The following is a 19659-nucleotide window of genomic DNA, read 5'->3' as shown; positions in this document are numbered from 1 at the left end:
AAAGGCCGTGAAGGAAAGGAATAGAACAGAAAAGGAAGTTAGGGAAAGGATTGGTGGGAACGTCTAAAACAGGGTGGTAATATCCCTAATCTGTTGTTTCAAGTCACTCAATGGTGCTCTCATCACCACTACAACTGAGTCCACCCACCTTGCTTCTGGTCATCTTTTTCTCTTTCTTTCCACCTTTCCCAGCATTGGAGCTAGTGGCTGGTTCATCTGTGGCACTGGTGTTTTGTATTACTGTTAAGATTTTTTAGCCAGTAGATGTGGATCATGTCCTTGCCAAGTGCTATCCAACGTTTCATGTTCTTGACCTGCTGGTTTGCTACACATGGTCTGCTACAGATAGTCCTCACTTTACAACCTGTCATTTCATAACCATTTGAAGCTATAATGACCTAGAAAGGGTATGAAGGCCTCCTGTCTAGGAATCTGCTTGATGGTTGTAAGCCGAAGTTAATCATACCCAATATTGGGGTGCTACTGCAGGATTTGTAATCAACAGTCCTCCCACTATAACCATAGTGTTTCAGTTCTTTTTCAGTGAGCTTGATTTTGTTCCCACTGAAATTTGCTTTATCTGAAATATAAAGAATATTTTAAAAATATGTATTTTAGGTTTTCTGCCCAAACACAACAATATTTTGAATTTGCCTGCCCATGGTAATTGCTACTTACTCATTCCTTCCTTTTCTCAGCTGATAGAAAAGGCCATGGTTTGAAAGTTCTTATCTCCCTTGGGAAGAATGCAGAAATACTTTGGTTTCCTCTAAATCATGTTGAAGGCCACATCCCCTTGAATTAATCTGATGGGGAAAGTATAGCCTAGTTGGACATGAAGCAGCAATGGGCTGAGGCCAAGGCTAAATGGATTAGGTCACCACTCCCTTTCCTGATTGCTTACACGGCATTCTTGAAATTAGTTGGGGTGGAAACCCTCTAAAGGTAGGCCATCCTGGTTTTATATAACCCTATATGATTCATTCACTTCACAAATCAGCTATACCATCATGGATGCAAGCCAAGAGTTCATAACTGCTTTTAATAAATAATTTAATCAGAGAAATACAGTGAAACAAGGTAGAGAGGCTTTCCAGTGTTGTCAAAAGCAACCCATGGTTGTGGGTCAGGGCTGAATACATCAAAAAGAGAAGCCTCTCCTGTCACAATCATGTTCTGGGTACAAAGCTCATGAGATAACCTGGTCTTTGCAACTATAGAGACTAGAAGATGGCTCTAAGATAGACACAAAAGATGATGAGTGGTGACAGACCTGGCTGTGAACTCTACCATTTCAGATTGCAGCTAGAAATGGATGTAACTGAATATTTCTTCAAACAACCAAATCAAAGATCATTTCATCTTGTGAACTCCATGTGCATCCTAGAATGGTACATTCCAGGCCCAGGATTACCGCTTTATGAGAAGCAAGTTTTGAAAAGAGCTGAACATGAGTGATACAGGAATATGAAGTTCAGACTGACTTGAAAAATGGCAAGCTGGAGAATTTCTCTGGTAGTAACTGAGAAATCTTTCTCCAAAAATTAAGCTCAGTATTTTTAAGAAGCTATGGGAATCTGCCAACATCAGGAATTCTCAGCTCCGGACTGCTGAAGGAGCAAAAACTCCAAAGTCAAATAGCTTTCACTGCAAACATAAAACACTTAAAATAGAACAAATAGAATTGTCTACTAATACTGCGGCATGAGTGAGTTTTGGGCATATATATATATAGTAGCACATAAACTGATTCAGAATTTGTGGATGCCTGTAAGGCTCTTAAGGTTTGTAAAGGAACTGTAGATTTTCTGGTAAAGAGATCTAACTTCTTTAAAGTCTCTCAAGTCATAGAATCTTTCCTTGTAAATAAAGAGGGGGGGGGAGAGATAAGATTTCCATAATAGGGATTACTTATGCTTTAGCAGCTCTCCAATTCAGTCAATAACGTCTGCATTTCTAGAAAAACTATCAGCTTGAATGTTTTAAAAAAGTTTTTTATGAACACACCCAACTTGTTATGGGTACTTTAACTTTAATACAAGTTAAAGGATTAAGATGATCCAGCATCCTCCAATTTTTAGGTCAAGAGTTTGTGGGGATATTGGTGGTCAAAAGATCAGTCTTTAACCACAAATTGTTACCTGATCCTCCTCCCCCTCCCCCGATTCTTTGCATAGGGAGGTGCCAGATAACTAATTCCTATTCCTTGACCAATCTTTGCATAAATTAAATATTCAACAGACGCCAGCTTCCATTACAGAATAACCCATGGGGTTGGTTTGTGCCTCCATCCACATCCAAGCACTGAGACAAGGATGCGAACTCCCAAGTCTCAGGTAGGCGTAATAAGCACCAGAAGTGTCTTGCCCTGTTCACAAGGCAAGCTGCCCCTTCCAGCTTCCCTCGCAAGGGTCTCCTCTTCTGCTACTGCCGAAGAGGCCTCTGCTTCAGCACTCGCAGGGAGAGCGTCTCTGCCCACAGCAGCAGTTCATTGATCCGGGCTAGGCCCAGCCCAGCAACCTTGGCACCGTTTACTTCAAGTATCTCATCCCCAACTTCTAGGAGTCCAGCATAGAGTTTAGCTGTACTGGTGTCTGCCATCTCCTGGACGTAGATACCTGTTAAGAAAATAAAATAAAAATAAAATTGGATTTAGTGCTTTAGTACGGTAGCCTTTTATTGAAATGTTGCAACTGTGGAACGGGGGAAACGTTCCTTCTGCAAAACCAGAAAAGAGCTTGAGGGAAAACTGAGAGACAAGATATAACACTTCTTCAATGAACCTAAGCTTATTAGACCTTTATTAATCACTAGCTGTACCTGGCCACGCGTTGCTGTGGCTCAGTCTGGTAAAAGTGTGTGTTGCTTTTATGTCCAACAGATGGTGCTGTTTTTCAAAAAAAGCATGTTTTTACCTGTCACAGGTGTGACATCTATATAATATAGGTATATAAAAACACGCGCATATTCGAATCCAACGTTGTGTCAAAATTTCAAAGCAATTGGTGAAGAACTTTCGGAGATTTAAGATTTTGAACAAACGGACATTTACATTTTTATTTATATAGATTTAGAACTTGTTATAGAAAATCACAGTTTTCCCTGCTTTGTGTGAATCTGCTTTTATGCAATCGAGCATTTTCATTCAAGAATCTGCTGGATTTCTTTTGCAACAAGAAATTGCAAAAAAAAAAAAACACCTGCCACTAGGTTTGTTTCAGCATAATCAACTTGCACCAAAAATCTAGAAGCATGCCAAAACTTTTTGCCATCAAAACCTTTTCTGCCTTCATGCATTTACTGTTGTACTGTGCAATTACTATTACTGTTTCTACTGCCGTGATGCATTCCAACCCATGCATTAGAAATTCATCAATTAGAAAAAATGGAAAAAGTGTTTTCACCATACACTAGAAAACATGTTGGAGTGATGTACTGCTTAAGAACAGGCCTCTAAATGTGCCTTATTAGCACATTTGGGTTACAAAATGTTAATACTATATCTTGCAACTGGCCATTTCTATCCACTGGTTTAATGTCTCACCTTATGTGAGATTTTTGAAGACCATAACCTGTTTAAAACAAGGGGAATCGGTATATTATGCTAGTTCTGACCAAATAAACTGTGTTTTGTCATGCAGTTGCCACATTAAATCTGTTCTTAAAATGCAAAATTTCAAGTCCCATTCATGCTAAAAGGTCAAGTGATGCACACTAACCATAATGCCACGGATTCTACATCACAGTATAAATGTCAGCCAAAACTGGGGTTATTTATTTATTTATTTAGAAAATTTATATTGCCGCCTACTTGCACATGGCCACTCAAACACCATATAAAAAGAATAAAAATAGCAAGAATAAAAATAATAAAATAATAACCCACCCACACCCACCCCGGCACATTCATACTAGCCGTTTGATGGGCTCCATCCTGCTCTGGGTTCCCCAGGCCCACTGGCAGAACCACGTTTTCAGTGCCTTCCTAAAGAGTGTCAGAGTAGGGGCCAATTTAATCTCTGGGGGATGATGTTCCAGAGAGAGGGAGCCACCATGGAGAAGGCCCTTCTTCTGGGTCCCGCCAGATGCATCTCCTTAGGGGAAAGGACCCACAACATTCCTTGCCTCCCTGCTCTAATGGGTCAAGTAGATGTGACCGGCAAGAGACCCAAGCCTTGAAGGGCTTCAAAGGTGACAGCCAGCATCTTGAATTTCACCCGGAAGCAAATCAGCAACCAATACAGCTCCCCACAGGAGAGGTGACACATGTGCACACCGAGGTCTGCACAAAACCATGTACGCTGCATTTTGCACCAACTGGAGCTTCCGGATGCTCTTCAGGGACAGCCCCATGTAGAGCACATTGCAATAGTCAAGACAGGAGGTGACTAGGGCATGAGTGACTGTGAGTAGGGAAAGGGCATAATTGTCGCACAATCTGCAGTTGTGCAAAGGCCTTCCTGGCCACAATTGCCACCTGCTCTTCGAGCAGGAGTCACGAGTCCAGGAGAACCCCCAGATTACACACAGGATCTGTTTGGGGCAGTGCCCCCCCCCATCCAAGACCGAAGGTGGCAATTTTTCAGGGTCCAAAGAACCCCAAACCCAGAACCACTTGGTCTTGCCAGAACTCAGTTTCGATCCTTTGCTGGAAAACTGTACACTTCCGTGTCTTTATTCAGAAATATTGTTCATTTTAATTCAAGGTGCCCAGCCTTCAATTTGGATTAAAATTCCTAGAAATCTGGAGGTTCCTATTATACAAGATGGGCAGCAATACACACCTTTTAAATAAATGAAAAAAAATACTTCTGCAATGATGAGCCCTTTTTTTTTTAAATAAGGCAGGATTTTCTATTATACTTTAAATTAGAAAATCCAAAAAGTTTATAACCCTAGATCCCCAAATACAGCAGAACATAAAGGAATTATGTTTTGCTCTCTTAACATGGACGTTGCCAAGCTATTAAAATGAGTTTCACATTTGTCAGGACATCAATACACAACTTATGTTTTTGTTTGTGCTGGAAGCTATTTTATAGGTAGTTACTGGCAATTTATAAATGAGGACTCAAGTGTACTAGCACAAGCAAACAGGAAAAAAAAATCCATCCGGAGAAGCAGCACAATGACTAAGAAAAAATAGTCTAAATCCACTTGTCAAATGTAGTTATTAGTTAGTCAAGGCTTCCTGGGAAAGGATAGCTCAGAACAAGAAATTGTTTAATTGAGATATATTCCAATTTATTTTGAAATATTTTTAGGGTGGAGGTGTAATGGAAACAGTGTATTCTTGGAACCAGGACAAACATTTGTCAACTCAGTCACAAACATTGCAACGTTCCCAGGAGCTTGCCTGGGGGAAAAAAAATCCCTAAGAACACATGTTCCAAATTATTCCCGCCATTTGACCTACTTTAGATAGTCTTTCTCTTAAGAAAAAAAAACCAGAAAACATAAAAACAGTGAGATTCTACCAAATACTTGGTGGTGTTCCAGAGCCTACTTTTAACTAGTGCTGTAGAGCAGGATATCAAAGTAGATTTGTAGCCTAGTGAGGAGCACATATGTGGCTGAATATTTCAAATCTATTTCTTCAGAAACAAAAAATAACAGGGAAATGATTTCAGTGGTTGGCGGATCCCTGGAGAGGGCTGCAATGTCATTTTTAGGGGGTCCATGAAGGCTTGAAGAAATGTTATGATTTAAATCTTGAATTAAGTCTTGGAGGTCCGTGGCCGTGGTCCATGGCCACAAAAGGTCCATGGTGACAAAAAGGTTGAGAATCACTGGTATAACTGATACAGGCAACTCTGGTTTTGAATGACAGGGCTGCTTTTACCTTCCATTTGTGTAGCATTCCTATTTTTTGGTATGGCTGCATGGTTTCCTGGATATACATGTGGTTTGTCAATTTCAATACTACACCAAATCATAAATAGCAAGAATTGCAAGGGTTCATGCAGCCATGGCAGCGCAGATGATGCCACGTTAAAAAATGGTATGCTTTGAGAGGATGCTTTTTGATGTTCTGGAATTTTTTTTAGAAAATGAATTAGGTTTTCTGAGTGTTGTGGGATAACTGTTTTATTTGAAAGAGCAACATCACTGTGTTTTGCTGCTGTAACTCAGACAAGTTATCTAAGGATAATTTTAGCATTACAAAAACAGCGCTTGGGTATATATATCTTGTGGCTAATTTGTGATTAGGACAGTGGTTCTCAACCTGTGGGTCGGGACCCCATTTGGGGTCGATCGACCATTTCACGGGGTTCGCCAAGCAAGGCTGTCCGCCATTTTTTTTGTCTGCCATTTTTCCCCCTTTTCTGGCGGGTGCCTTACCTCCCTTGGGCTGGGCCAGCTGGTGGTCGGCCTGCTCCGTCTCTGCCGCTTGCCAGCTACGCCTCGGCCGGCGCAGGGGGCGGAACCACGCATGCGCGGCGCTCCCGGGCAGGGAAAGTGCTCGACTTACGACCGGTTGGGTAGCCCTCGACTTACGACCGGTTTAGTCCTCGACTTACGACTGGTTTAGTCCTCGACTTATGACCGGTTTAGTCCTCGACTTACGACCGGTTGGGGTCGCGGCATTAAAAAGGTTGAGAACCACTGGATTAGGAAATTACCATCCTTGGCTTTCAGGGCAAAGCAATTGTAAAAGAAGCAACAATATCATAATTGGCATAAGATCTAGCTGCAGAAGTCCATGTGCAAAATAAAATAAAATAACTTCCAGGTCCAGAAAAATGTTTTAAGTCTAAGTTAACTTAGAATGTACAGATCAATGAAGAGGGCTAGATTGAAACTGGTTATTTAAGAATGCCTCTGAGGAATGCCCCTTCCTGTTTTTCCATCTATAATATGAAAAAGAAGAAGACAAGGCAGAAGGGTAAAAAAAATCTATCACAAGGAGGAGCATCTCTTTGCTGCTCAGAATACTGAGCAAATTTCCCTCTGGAAGATGTTATAGGGAGCAGGGAATAATATATATAAGACCTGCTTTAACAACTGAGCTTCCAGAGACTATCAACAGTCCTTGTAGACCGGTTCTTTGGCTTGTAGTTGTAATGAGACGTAGAATTCCTATTTCAAAGTCCTATATTCAGGAAGTGGTAGACATTCTGATAAAGAAAAATAGGCAATTCTTACTCTGCGGGGTCATGGCATGTTCATAAATGTCATGAGAATATGCAAGAGAAGAGGAATTAAAGTCATGCAGAAGAATTTCAGGAAGGTTATAATTCCACTCTCATATACACACTGGCATTTATGATTTAGGAATCACAGCCTCTCTGAACTTGTCAGGGTATATACAAAGAACATTTTGGATATTATTACAGCCCTACAGTTTCTCTGTTGCATCCTGTGCCCACCATAGGCGTTCCATTCACTCAAATTATGACTTTGATTTCCATGCGTGCATGGGTGTAATACCATTGCTTTATCTTTTACAGTAAGGGGTTCTAAAATAGGAATAGATAATGCCTGATAAATCTGCGGTATCTATTCCCAAACTTTCTTTTTATCTCTTGTAGTGCCTCCACATGAACCTTTCCTGCATGAGTTGCACTTCCTATTTGTATAATTGGACAAAATCGTGCCCTAGTACTTTTTTATATAACTTTAAAAATAAAAAGGAAGAATGTATATTTAATACAGTAAATATACATAGCAGATCTACCAATATTGTGCTAATATGCTTTTATGATACAGTTAAGATACAATATGTTTTCAGGAATGAAGTATTTTATATGTGACCTGTGACCAATTAGGAATTTCATTCCTAATTGACTGTAGATCATCAAAATATCAAGGACAATAAATACAATAAATGTGGAAGAATAAGAGTTCCCTTCTATCACCCAAACCAACTGAAGGCCTAATATAGATGAAGTATTACATATCCCGCTTCCTTTCCTTTATCTGGAAAGCTACAGTGGATAAAGACAAAATATTTTGACTATTCCTGGATTCTTAGTACTAAAAATATATAATGCTAGTTTTTAAGTTCGTAATGTTACGTCTGTTTTTGTTTCTCAGCTGAAAGATTAAGGGTACAAATTGTAAAATAAAACAAATGTAAGCCAGCATCCTTCCCCACGCCAGCAAAGAAAAAGAAATGCACAATTTAAAAAACTATAGTGATGCTCCAGCACCATAATTTTAAAAAGTAAGCCAGGGGTCTACCTGTTCAAGGTTTCAGGCCATTGGTTACCAAACTCCTACCTGTATCAGGACGACCATTCCCTGAGGAAACACGAAATCCAAAGTTGCCTTGTTGGGACCGCTGCAATTCTAATTGACTAGTTCCATCTGGAAAAACCGCTACCACCCGCCCAACGGTTCTCGCCAAGTTAGGGGACCCAATGTCCTCCACACTGAGGGATCTTCTGTGCTGAGTCCTTGTTTTCCTAAGAATGGGGAAAATATTGTCATACTCAGACAAATATATAATCTGAAGTCAAAGAACAGGGTGGTGGTTGTTTCACTTATCGTCTAATCCAGGGGTAGGCAACTTTGGCTCTTTTATGACTCATGGACTTCAACTCCCAGAATTCCTGAGCCAGCATGGCTGGCTCAGGAATTCTGGGAGTTGAAGTCCATGAGTCATAAAAGAGCCAAGGTTGCCTACCCCTGGTCTAATCTAACTTCTTTATAACATCTTGGTTTTAAATGAAAGCAGATTTACAGCTCACATGATGATGGGAACTCTAAAAAAGTGAAGCCGACACTTATAGCATAAGGTAGTTTGGAAACTATCTTGCTTGGCTTTGGAGACCAAGTCTACGCATGTCCCCATGTGCACAAAGGAAGTTTCTACAAAGGAGATATGCTAAGTTTACAGCATTATTCATTAGTAACTTTTCAACTCTGCAAATGTACTTTTTGCTATCCTACGTTTAAAATTCTGACCACATCATCCACCTATATCAGGGCTTTTTTTTAAAAATTGCTTGAAGTCAATTCTAGAAGCATTTGATTGTAAAAAGCAAAATATGTATGTTATTCTAGCAATTGTGCGTTCTGCTTAGGGATGTCTGAGAGTCCATCTTTTTGAATTCCCAATATAATTTGATTTCAGTTGCATAACCACGAATAGCAAGCAAATCAGACTATTTAGCCACCAAACTTCACATTCTCAAATACTCTGATATGTATTTCAAGAATGAGAAAATATATATTAAAATACACCTTTTCAGACACATTTGTATGGATTTGTTCAAACATGCTGTGTGTTCACACTGAATTATGTAGCATTATAAGTTTTCTTCTTCGCAGGAAGGTATACTGAAGCAATCATAATGTCTGATGTGGTTGCTATAATTATGATAGAGCAAAATAAAGCAATTCCACTCTGTTTATGAAACAGATAATTCCCTATAAATCAAAATTAGTATTAATAACTCAAGGTTCACTTTGAATTCACAAAGTTACTATTAAATAGATGTCACTCTAAATGTGAACTTGAACTTGAAAACTAAACAACAACGTCCATAACCTATTTACATCTGTATTAGAAATTAAGCCCAGAAGCCCACATTCTGTGCATAGAACATTAGGCAGTAGATTAGCATTATAGCTGAACCTGGAAAATACAAATGTCCATGTATGGATTAGTTCTGCATACTAAAATGAAAACAAGATGAAGCTGCCTTGATGAAAAATCACATATAACAGAAACATGGAGAGAAAACAGAATGATGCGACCAGAGCAGTCTAACTTCAGTATGGATGTATTTAAAAACTCTGCATTTCTCCTGAGAAACAGCAGTGAAGGACGATTCATGTCTACTACAGAAAAGCTAGCCACTCTTCAGGATACTGTGAACTGATATGTGAAGGTCCTACTACAGGGTCTACAGACAGAGGTGAGTTGCTGCAATCAGTGTCTAAAAACAGATTACGTGATTATCCACCATCCAACACATAAAAAGAGCCATTTAGGATATGGTCACAACATTCACCTAAAGTATCCCAATTCCCACCTGTTAGAAGAAGCTTCTTCATCCTTAGGTTCCCCTACCAGGTAGACATTGGACCGATTATTCTTGCCCAAAAAGGAATGCAGATTTTGAACAGAAGAGGCTTTTCTTGGTTGGCTAAAAGGTGACACCTAGTGGGAGGAAATACTGCAAATCAGAATGAGTATTAAAGAATCAAACTGCAGATATATTGGACAAAGAGGAATAAAGTTTTCTGACTGCAAGCTTGATCCTTCTGAAAACCAAAAGAGATAAAAACAAAAACAAAAAAGGGGGGCAGTGCTACTGGATTTGTTTTCATTAAGTAACATATTAAATATGTTTCAAAGACCTAAATTCTAATGTTTCAAGAGTATTGTATTGCCACAACATAATCACATAATTAAATACCATGCACACGGACTTATGAAATTTTTACTTTTGATAAATAGTAGATATTTAGTAGGGGTCAATAACTCAGTGGTTTTTTCCTATTTTATAATAAGTTTATCAAAGATTACATTACGCAGAAAAAGCTAACACAAAGCATAAAAAAAAACTGTGAAGAAGGAAAAAAAAACCTAGAATGAGAAAGAAAAGTAACTTCCCCCTTTGTCCCAGCATGTACAAATAATTTTAACAACTTATCAACGTCTGTTAAAATAGAACAATGTTTTCACCTCATTCTTAATATCAAATCTTTATAACCTCATCATCCATCCTAATCAGCAACGGTCTATTAACAAAAATAATAGCCTATCTATTATAAACTTGATCTAATAAACCCTCTTGAATTTCTTCCTTTTAAGGCAGGGGTCCCCAACCTGGTCCGTGGCCTATTGGCCACTAGGCTGCGGGAATGGCTGGCAAGTGCGCGCACATGTGCACATACTCTCCCCACTTGCGCTAGTGCCGCCACACGGGCTAGCGGGCCCATTTGCGCATACGCATGGACGCTAGCGGCCCATTTGCATAGGCATGCGGGCACCAGCGCCACCACCAGCATGACCAGCCGTGGGTGTGCGTGACCCACTTGCAAATGCGTGCGGGCACTAGTGCCGCCACCATGTGCATGCCCATTTTGCGCAAGTGTGGCACGTGTGCATGCACACACATGCACCTACATTTCCCTGCTCCTCCCTTTCCCTCCGGGCTGCCAACCAGAAAGGTTGGGAAGCTCTGTTTTAAGGTATATCTCATTTTCTATAATAAAACAGTTCTTCCAAACTCATCATTCAAATCTAGAATACACTAAAGGTACCAGATAACCTAACAGTTTTAATCTTACTCAGATAAATTTAAAATAATAAAAAATTTCCCATATAACTTTTAATTATAAACAAAACCTTAAAACATCATTTTCCAGTCCTGGCCAGAAAATAAACATCCATTAAAATTTCCAGAAATAGCAACTAATCTATTTTAATCTTGGTCAAATAAACCAGTTTTATATTATACAATACCACTAGAACATCCTAACAAATTACATAATGTTATCTGGCAAACAACCATACAGTTGTTTGTTCTTCCCTTCTCACTTGCCAACTGAAGAAAAGTATTCCCCCACCCCGGAAACTCTGCAATTATTATCATTGTTTTGACATATAGAACTTCAGCAGCACTTTCATGATCCTCAGAGATGGTCTTGTTAAATCATTTCCTATCGGAGTGGATTCTTGCTGTGCCTTATATTTATTCATGGACAGCTAGACTTGGATAATGGAATGATCTTGTTTTCTGTAATATTCCTTTGATTTGGTAGAAAAAAATAATTGAAAAGCAGGAACAACAGAAAAGTAGAGAATCAATATACAGAGTGTTTGAATCAGTGAATAACTAGGACCGTTGGACTTCATCACTCAAAGAACTGGGAGCAGTACAAACTAAGGTGGTCTAAGATGGATTTCAGTGGTGTCATTATATTGTAAAAAATGAAATGGATTTCTAGATGCACACTGGGCTTACAGGTGGACTTCAGGATTTAAAATATTTAAACATTCATGATGCTGTGTAATGTAAAATGCATTGAATAACAAAAAATATTTTATTGATAATAAGTCATCATTGTAAAGCTAATATTCCTCTGGAAAATAGTTTTAAAACTGTACCATAAAAACTAACGTAGTTTACTGCTACCTCATCTCATAAAACAGGAGTATCACATGAGAAACTGGGATTGTTGTGGAAGACCACCACCGCCAGCACTCTGCCCTCCACTAAAGCCCCCCTGCCCCCTTCCACTGATGCTGCCCAACAGCCCAAAGCTCCTGCCGCCAATGCACTGCCACTGCTACTGCCCATGCCATGGGCTGGACTGGGGCCACTTATGGGCCAGACGGTGCCTGCAGGCTGTAAATACCCAGGTCTGTCACGCACTCTAATAAAAACACAGTTTCAACACAAGCTGTAAAATACCCAGGTTTGTTATAAAACCGAATTAAAAACACAATTTCAACTCACCATCTGCAAGGATTGTAAGGAAGATACTTTCTTTATTTTCGGAGAACAAATGTTATCTGGACCAGTTTCCATGTTGGGCTTGGCAGCTCCTGATTCTAGCATAGAAATCTGTTCCATGCTATAACATCGGAATCTGCCCAATTTTTGTTTCGTGCTCTGACTCAGAGTGGTGAAGAATTTTTTAAAACCTGATGTAGAAGAGACTTCTTTCTTGGTGGATTGCTGTTTCTTTGGCTGCGGGTAGACCTCTAAGTGTTTGCTGGAAGGCAAAACAAACCAGCCAAGAGAATTACAAATTAAAAAGCAAGAGTACCTTCAACTTTATTTACAATTTGCAGCGCCCCAATGAACCAGTTTGGTGTAGTGGTTAGTAGGCATCACACTAGAAACCAGGAGAGATTTTAAGTTTCAGTCACTCTCTCTCAGCCTTAGGAAGAAGGCAACAGCAAACCACTTCCAAAAATCTTGCCTGACTTGAAGGCACACAAAAAACCCAAGGACAATAAATGATAAAAGGGTTTTAAAAGGATTTACAAATATTAAATAAACAATTAATAGACCAAGTAGACATATTTATCTATACTTTCAAATTAACGACATTAATACCCAAGAAACAGAGAAACTACTATTACTATTATCAATATATTTCACAATTCTAACCTAAAAAACTCCTTTCCCAGCTAATATTAATTTATTTTTATTTTATTTATGTACCACTTTTGCTTTGTTTTTGCTTAAAAAATTATAGAGAGAAATTCTATAACTGGAGAATTGGAGCTTATTTTTCTGTGAAGTTCATTCTTTGTGTAATTAAGTTTTTCATTTTACTATAACTAGGATTTTTCCATTTCAAACTGCAGAGCAAGATATATGCGGTATTGAAAAGTGTAAGGGTTTGGTCTCCAATCTTATCAATATTTTGACTAATTAAAAGAGCTATACTCTACTATATCTCTGGTAAACATGCTTCATAGACAGCTATATACTGTACCTTGTGGTTATTGTCAAAGAAGAGTAATATATTGGGGTGCTGTCAAAAAAGTGAATACTCAAAAATACATTGCAGCAAGTGGGCTTTTGATCAGAACATTGCTTATCAAAATCAGCCTTTTTGACTAGGAATTATGGGAAATGAAATCCAACATAGTTGGTGAACAGTAGGTTGGGAAAGGCTGACGTACACCATGTAGTATCATTAATATGTAGGGAACTTCACATAGGTCAAGGATAGAGGTATACCCCAAAGAAATTATAAGCAGCTTGAAAATAGGAGGAAGAGAAAGGAAGAAAGAAAACAAGGCATTATCAATAGAAATAAATTCATGTGTCTCACTCAGAAATTTGAAGGTTGAGAGACAGAGAAAAGGGGTTCAACATCAAGCAGGTATTTTGAAAGAGCTTAAGCTTTAATTGAGGCTCTTTTTTTAAAACAAGCCAACAGAGCAAATGGTACATCATTGTGATCTTTTAGGTAGGAAGGAAATCCCACATGGCCCAGGAAAGACAGGCTTTGTGAGTTTCAATGTGTTGTTCTTCCTATTTGCTCCTATTATAGCAATCTTCCATCTTTCTTACAATCCAGTGTCCCATGTAATTCAATGGGAGCTGAACACTGTGTAGATCCAACTGCTACATTGCGCTGTTAGTTGCACAACAAGTGACTTGCAAATCCAATAAAGAAATAAATGAACAAATAATAAATATAAATATGTTTCTTTACATCACCCTGCCTTGAAATGTGTTTCTTTCTTTACTCCTGAAAACTCAGACTTGATAACTCCCCCCTCTATATACATTTCTCAGATTTGTAAATCAGGTCTTACAAAATATTTCCAAAATAGCTACTTCTATCAAGGCAGGTGACACTATGTCAAGGATGAACAGAGTAACGCTGTCCCCAGAGGCAATCGTTTATTTTCTTTGCCTTCTATAAGACTAAATTATAGACATTTAGCCTCCAGAATGACAACACTTAAGAGTCACCACTGGAGTAAGAGATGCTATTGAGAATCAAACTTCACCCTTTCACTCCTGGTTTTAAAGAAATAACAACTGTTCAACCAAATTGTACAAACTGGCCAGAAAGAAATAAGCCCATTATATTAAATTATGCTTTTTAATTAAAAAAAAATAGAATGTTGTGCCCTGTGTATACAAAATAATCTCTCTCTCTCTCTCATCTATATTCTCAACCTACTTTTCAGTAAATCTATCAAGCTTGTGCTGGCTTAGATTAATTTGTTTCTGGCAATGCTGGACAGAATCTCATCAGATCAAATTATTTTATTTATCTGGTTAACTAATAAGAAAGCAGTAGAGTCCAAATTAATCACATTGTTGATGTTATTAACGCAGCTACTCGAGTTATCAAAATATATATTAGATGTATTGAAGAAACCAATAATATGCCTTTTTAGCATTTTAGATATAATTCCTGGATTAGAAAGAGGCGGCTTAATTTCTGTGAACTGAGATATCTAGCCATAACAAGAACTTTCTGAGGATTTGGGCAGGAAGGGAGAAGTAGGTCAAAGCAGATTTCAGAGCTAAGAGGGAGGGGAAAAAACAGCAGGGAAGGCAACTGGGGCTCTAAGCCTGCTGGCAGCACCAACAAGGCAGTACTTGCCTGCTGTGAGAGTGAAAAGCCAAACCCAAAAACAGCAGAAAGCACCCATGGAGAGAACTGCAGCAGGCCTCGTGGAGTTCAGCAGAGGAAAGATTGTATCACAGAGAGCTGAAAGCAGACATGGGGGAAGCATTTGTTGCTAACAAACTGAAAGTGCGATTCAGTCTGTACTCCTACATTCCCTGGGAGAAAAAGGGTCCTAGGAAGAGATTGGACAGCCATTTGTCCAGAATGGTAGGGTCTCCTGCTTGTGCAGGGGGTTGGACTAGAAGACCTCCAAGGTCCCTTCCAACTCTGTTACTCTGTTCTGTTAAAACCAGCACAGTGAATTACAGGACAGAACCCGGGAGCCTTATGAACATAGATAAGATAAGATAACCTTTATTGTCATTTTTTTTACTGTGGGCACAACAGCACACATCAAAAATGAAATTTAGTTGCCCACTCTCAAAGTGAAACACATACATGACACAACACCTAAACATACTAAGTACAACATATGTATAGACCCACACCCCTACATATACATAGCAAATAAATATTAAATACTGTCCAACTTGAATATATAATGGAAGGAGGAAGCTTGAGAGTTCACAAGGTTAATGCTGTATGGAATGAAACTATCGCTGAATCTGGATGTGAACTTGAGGTTCACTCTTAGTGAACACATAAATAGACTTTCTCCAGGATAATGTTTCCCCAACATGGCCCTTCAATGATGCACCCATCACCCCTGCAAATGACTCCATCTATCTTGTTGCTGATCTCTCTTCCCTTTCTTTCAACTTTTCTCCCTACCACAGACTTCGTCAGAGAGCCAGGTCTTTGCATAACGTGCTGAAAATACGATAAATTGAGCCTGGTCATTTTAATCGATTAATTTAAAATTGATTTATTTAACTGTGATGTCCAGGTACGTAGATATAATTTTGGTTATTTAAACACTGTGTAGTAATTCAGAAATAATTAGATTGGAAGAAACTGACAAATCATTCTCCCACTTACCCATTTCCTAAGCCAGTACAACTACATTTTCCTCTTTACTATTTCCAACTAGTACTAACACTAGAACTAACATTCTAGTGTCCAACTTCAAGTAAGAAAGCTTGCATAATCTGTTGATCTCAGATTGAGCTTTTCCTGCATAACAATATCAGCACCAAGATATCAGAAAATATTTAACATGACTACACTATTAACACTCTGAAAGATCCTCAAGAACAGGGCTTTTCAACCAGTGGTACAGGTACCACCTGTGGTACATTGGCACCTGGCAGGTGGTACACGACCATCCTAGAAAAGTAGTAGCGGGGGAGGGAAATGAGCTGAACCAGTGGCAGCACCGCACAAGCCTGAGTGAGAGATGGCTGGAGCTGCAGGGCTGTCAGGGCTCAGAGGAAGCACCAGGATCAGCACCAGGCTCCAGCTGGAGCTCGGTGCTGATCCTGGGGCTTCTGCTGAGCCCAGAAGAAGCGCCAATTAGCTGGAATGTTGAAGCATCTCCAGGGTCTTGTGATTTACATTCAGATGCTTGGCAACTGATTCATATTTATGACGGTCACAGTGTCCCAGGGTCATGTGAAGTGACCAAAACCTGCTGCAACCACTCAGCAGATGGGGGGAATAAAAACCAAGCACCCCCCCACCCCACCCCCACTGCCAATCCTCAACAGAAGTGCTCACAACAATGAAAACCTCGGACAGGAGGAAGAGCGCGGCCGGGCAGGCAGGCAGGTGTCTTGCTCGGCTGTGCCTTGGGGGGCACTTTTTTCAGTGCCATTGTAACTTCGAACAGTCACTAAGCGAACTGTTGTAAGTCAAGGACTACCTGTACTTTATCACTTTTTTCCTTTTTTTTTTTTTTTTTTTGTTATCAAGTTTTTGACACCTTGCTAGGCGACTGGTGGTACTCGGATATTGCCATATCCTAAAAGTGGTACAATGGGTGAAAAGGCTGAAAAGCCCTGCTCAAGAACAATCCAAAGGGCCACCATCTGGCACTATATTACGAGTCACTTTATATTGTCTATCCATGCGGTTTTCTTGAAAAAATTACAGGAGTTATTTACCATTGCCTTATCATGTGCAGTGTGTAACAATGCCTTTGCTATTGTCACTAAAGCTGTCATCTGCCTATTCATCTTCTTCCTGTTTTGCTGCTGCCAATATAGGTCCCTGTTTGCTTTAACTGTAGTGGTTTAAAAGCCTTGGATGACCCTGATGGGAGTAATTAATTATTCTTGGCATACATTCCCAGCATTATTTGTTCATCCCTCCTACGAGCACCTCCCACCATATGAGACAGTGTAGCAAGACATAGGGAGGTTCAACCAATCCACTCTACCAATTAACTGAAAATGTCCAGGTTCCTTTTGAAGGAAATGTGTATCCTGCATGGAAAGTATATCTTTCACAAATAATGTTCAGATGCTATGTAATCTTGGAGAAGTACCTCAAATCCTAACTCTACCTTGCAAAATTGTTGCAAGGATAAAAACTGGGAAAACACAAATTAAAAAGCATTTGGTTAAGCTTGCTAGCCACACCAAATAGAATTACTTTCTTCCTGGCAACCTTTTCCACTTCCAACAAGTTGGTACTCTGGAGGCCTTTCCTTTACAAAAAAGAGGGAGAGAGCTATGAGGATGAGATGAGGAGCTGTAAATTAACTAGCTGCTGTTTATTTTCTTTAGTATGTTTCTTATATTTTTCCTCTGTTTAATTGTGTCTGATTCTTGAGGACTGCCTGGAGAAGTCCCTCACGTTTTCTTAGCAAGGTTTTTCAGAAGTGGTTTGCCATTGTTTTCTTCCTAGGGCTGAGATTGATTCACCTATAATCACCCAGCTTTGTGTCTAAGGCAGGAATAGAACTAAACCAGTCTCTTGGTTTCTAGCCTGGTGCCTTAACCACTACAACACTGGCTCTTCTTTAGTATATGCCATTGTAAAGAAACAGCTTGTGGTAGGAACAAAGCAAAAACAGTTTTGCTTAAACTGTGTCTTGGTCATTAAAAACCAGTTTTGGCTAACCTTCATCAAAAGAGATTATTAAGTGGCAGTAATAACCCCTCACTTGCCAGACTTGTGGGAGATAAAGTTCTGTTAACCTACAGCAGTGGTGGCGAACCTATGGCACACGTGCCAGAGGCGGCACTCAGAGCCCTCTCTGTGGGCACGCACGCCGTTGCCCCAGCCCTGCCTCCCCCCATGGCCCCCTCCTTACCAGCAGCCCCCGGCTGAGAGTCACCCCCGGGCATGGTCCGCATGGAGGAGTGCACCCAAGCACATGGCAGCAGGGACAAGACTCCACCCTCACGCACCGTCGCGCATAGATATGCTGCGGGGTGTGGGTGGAGGGGATGGCTGCCATGACGCTGCTGGGCCGCCTGGGTGATCTGCTACAGTGGGCTATGGAGGCGGTGGGTGGTCCTGTAGGCGGGTGGGATGAGGGCGTAGTGGGGGTAGGGTGGGGGATGGAATGGGGGCAGGGGCTGAGCGGGTGGGACGGGTTTTGGGCACTCGGTCTCTAAAAGGTTCGCCATCACTGACCTAAAGAATATCAAGTTAGGAAGGCTGATGGAGAGCATCTCTCAGTAGCAGATCATTTGACCATGCTGGCTGAGAAATTCCAACATGTAAAGAGGGATTAATTTGGAAATGTATTAATTTGTTTTAGCTTTAGAAAAATGACATTTGATCTTACAAACAGCCCTGTTCTATGAGATCCCCACTTAACCTTTCTAACAATATATTTCTACTCACCATTGAATAATATTTGCTTGCCCAGGTTTTATCTTCGGCATAGCTGCTACTGGAGCTTCTCTACTGATTGACTGAGTGGAGATTGTGAAGTTGGTCTCTTCAGTTGTCAGGGAGATATTAATAGCAGTGGAACTGATGACATTGGGAGCAACAGGGGGAACACCACATGTTGAGGATGATGGACCTACTGCAACGATACAGATACGTCCAATTGCTGTTCTTAGAACACCTTTGGGGTGGACTTCCACCTTCAGCTAGTATGACAGGACATAACAAGTAATTGTGGCTTAGCACATAAAATAATGTCTGATATACATCCTTTTATCAAAGAAAATGTTCTTAACATATATCAGATGCCAGCCTTGTACAGTGGCACGATACAAATTGGAAAATCTAGGGAGAGATCTTACATTTACACATACTGTACCTCTTTCCCCCAACACAGAATGCTAAGAAACAGAGGTTCTTTGAAGATACTGAGAATTTCATTACATCCTTCTGAATTGTCTACATTCTTTAGAAATATAGTAATAATTCATCCAATTTGACAATAATATAGGCATGGCATTAAATTGTCACAAAAACTTTCTGGCTTTTTGATTTCCAGATTGCTCTAGAAACAAGCTTAAAATGGACTTGTTATATAGAAGTCCAGAAGAAGTAAAAGAAGTCACACTGATGATGTTACCTAGTTTGGTAATGAAACATCTGCAAGAAAACAATCAAGGTCAGAGAGCACTAAGGACGCCATAGTTCAACCCTGGACTATAAATATTCTCTTCTACTGGTAAAAGAAGTCATTTTATTATATCATATTCTTAATTTTCACCTATCTTCCATATCAAGATTTCT

General features: G+C 39.9%; 1 protein-coding gene across 1 annotated transcript in view; it reads right to left on the bottom strand.

The window, feature by feature from the left end:
- Positions 1 to 2395: 2395 nt before the first annotated feature.
- Positions 2396 to 19659, bottom strand: part of KIAA1614 (KIAA1614 ortholog) — a 35770-nt gene continuing 18506 nt past the window's right edge. The window contains exons 5-9 of the mRNA XM_029283200.1: positions 18808 to 18991; positions 12420 to 12678; positions 9984 to 10111; positions 8224 to 8408; positions 2396 to 2618 (exon numbers count right to left, since the gene is read on the bottom strand). Of these exons, the coding sequence (XP_029139033.1) occupies positions 2425 to 2618; positions 8224 to 8408; positions 9984 to 10111; positions 12420 to 12678; positions 18808 to 18991 (950 nt within the window). The 3' untranslated portion in view covers positions 2396 to 2424. The remainder of the gene's footprint in view (positions 2619 to 8223; positions 8409 to 9983; positions 10112 to 12419; positions 12679 to 18807; positions 18992 to 19659) is intronic.

This window comes from Protobothrops mucrosquamatus, unplaced genomic scaffold, assembly GCF_001527695.2.
Source record: "Protobothrops mucrosquamatus isolate PMUCROS unplaced genomic scaffold, P.Mucros_1.0 scaffold35, whole genome shotgun sequence".
In the NCBI taxonomy this organism is placed as follows: domain Eukaryota; kingdom Metazoa; phylum Chordata; class Lepidosauria; order Squamata; family Viperidae; genus Protobothrops; species Protobothrops mucrosquamatus.
The sequence above is the reverse complement of the archived record's forward strand: the minus strand, read 5'-3'. Positions and strand labels throughout refer to the sequence as shown.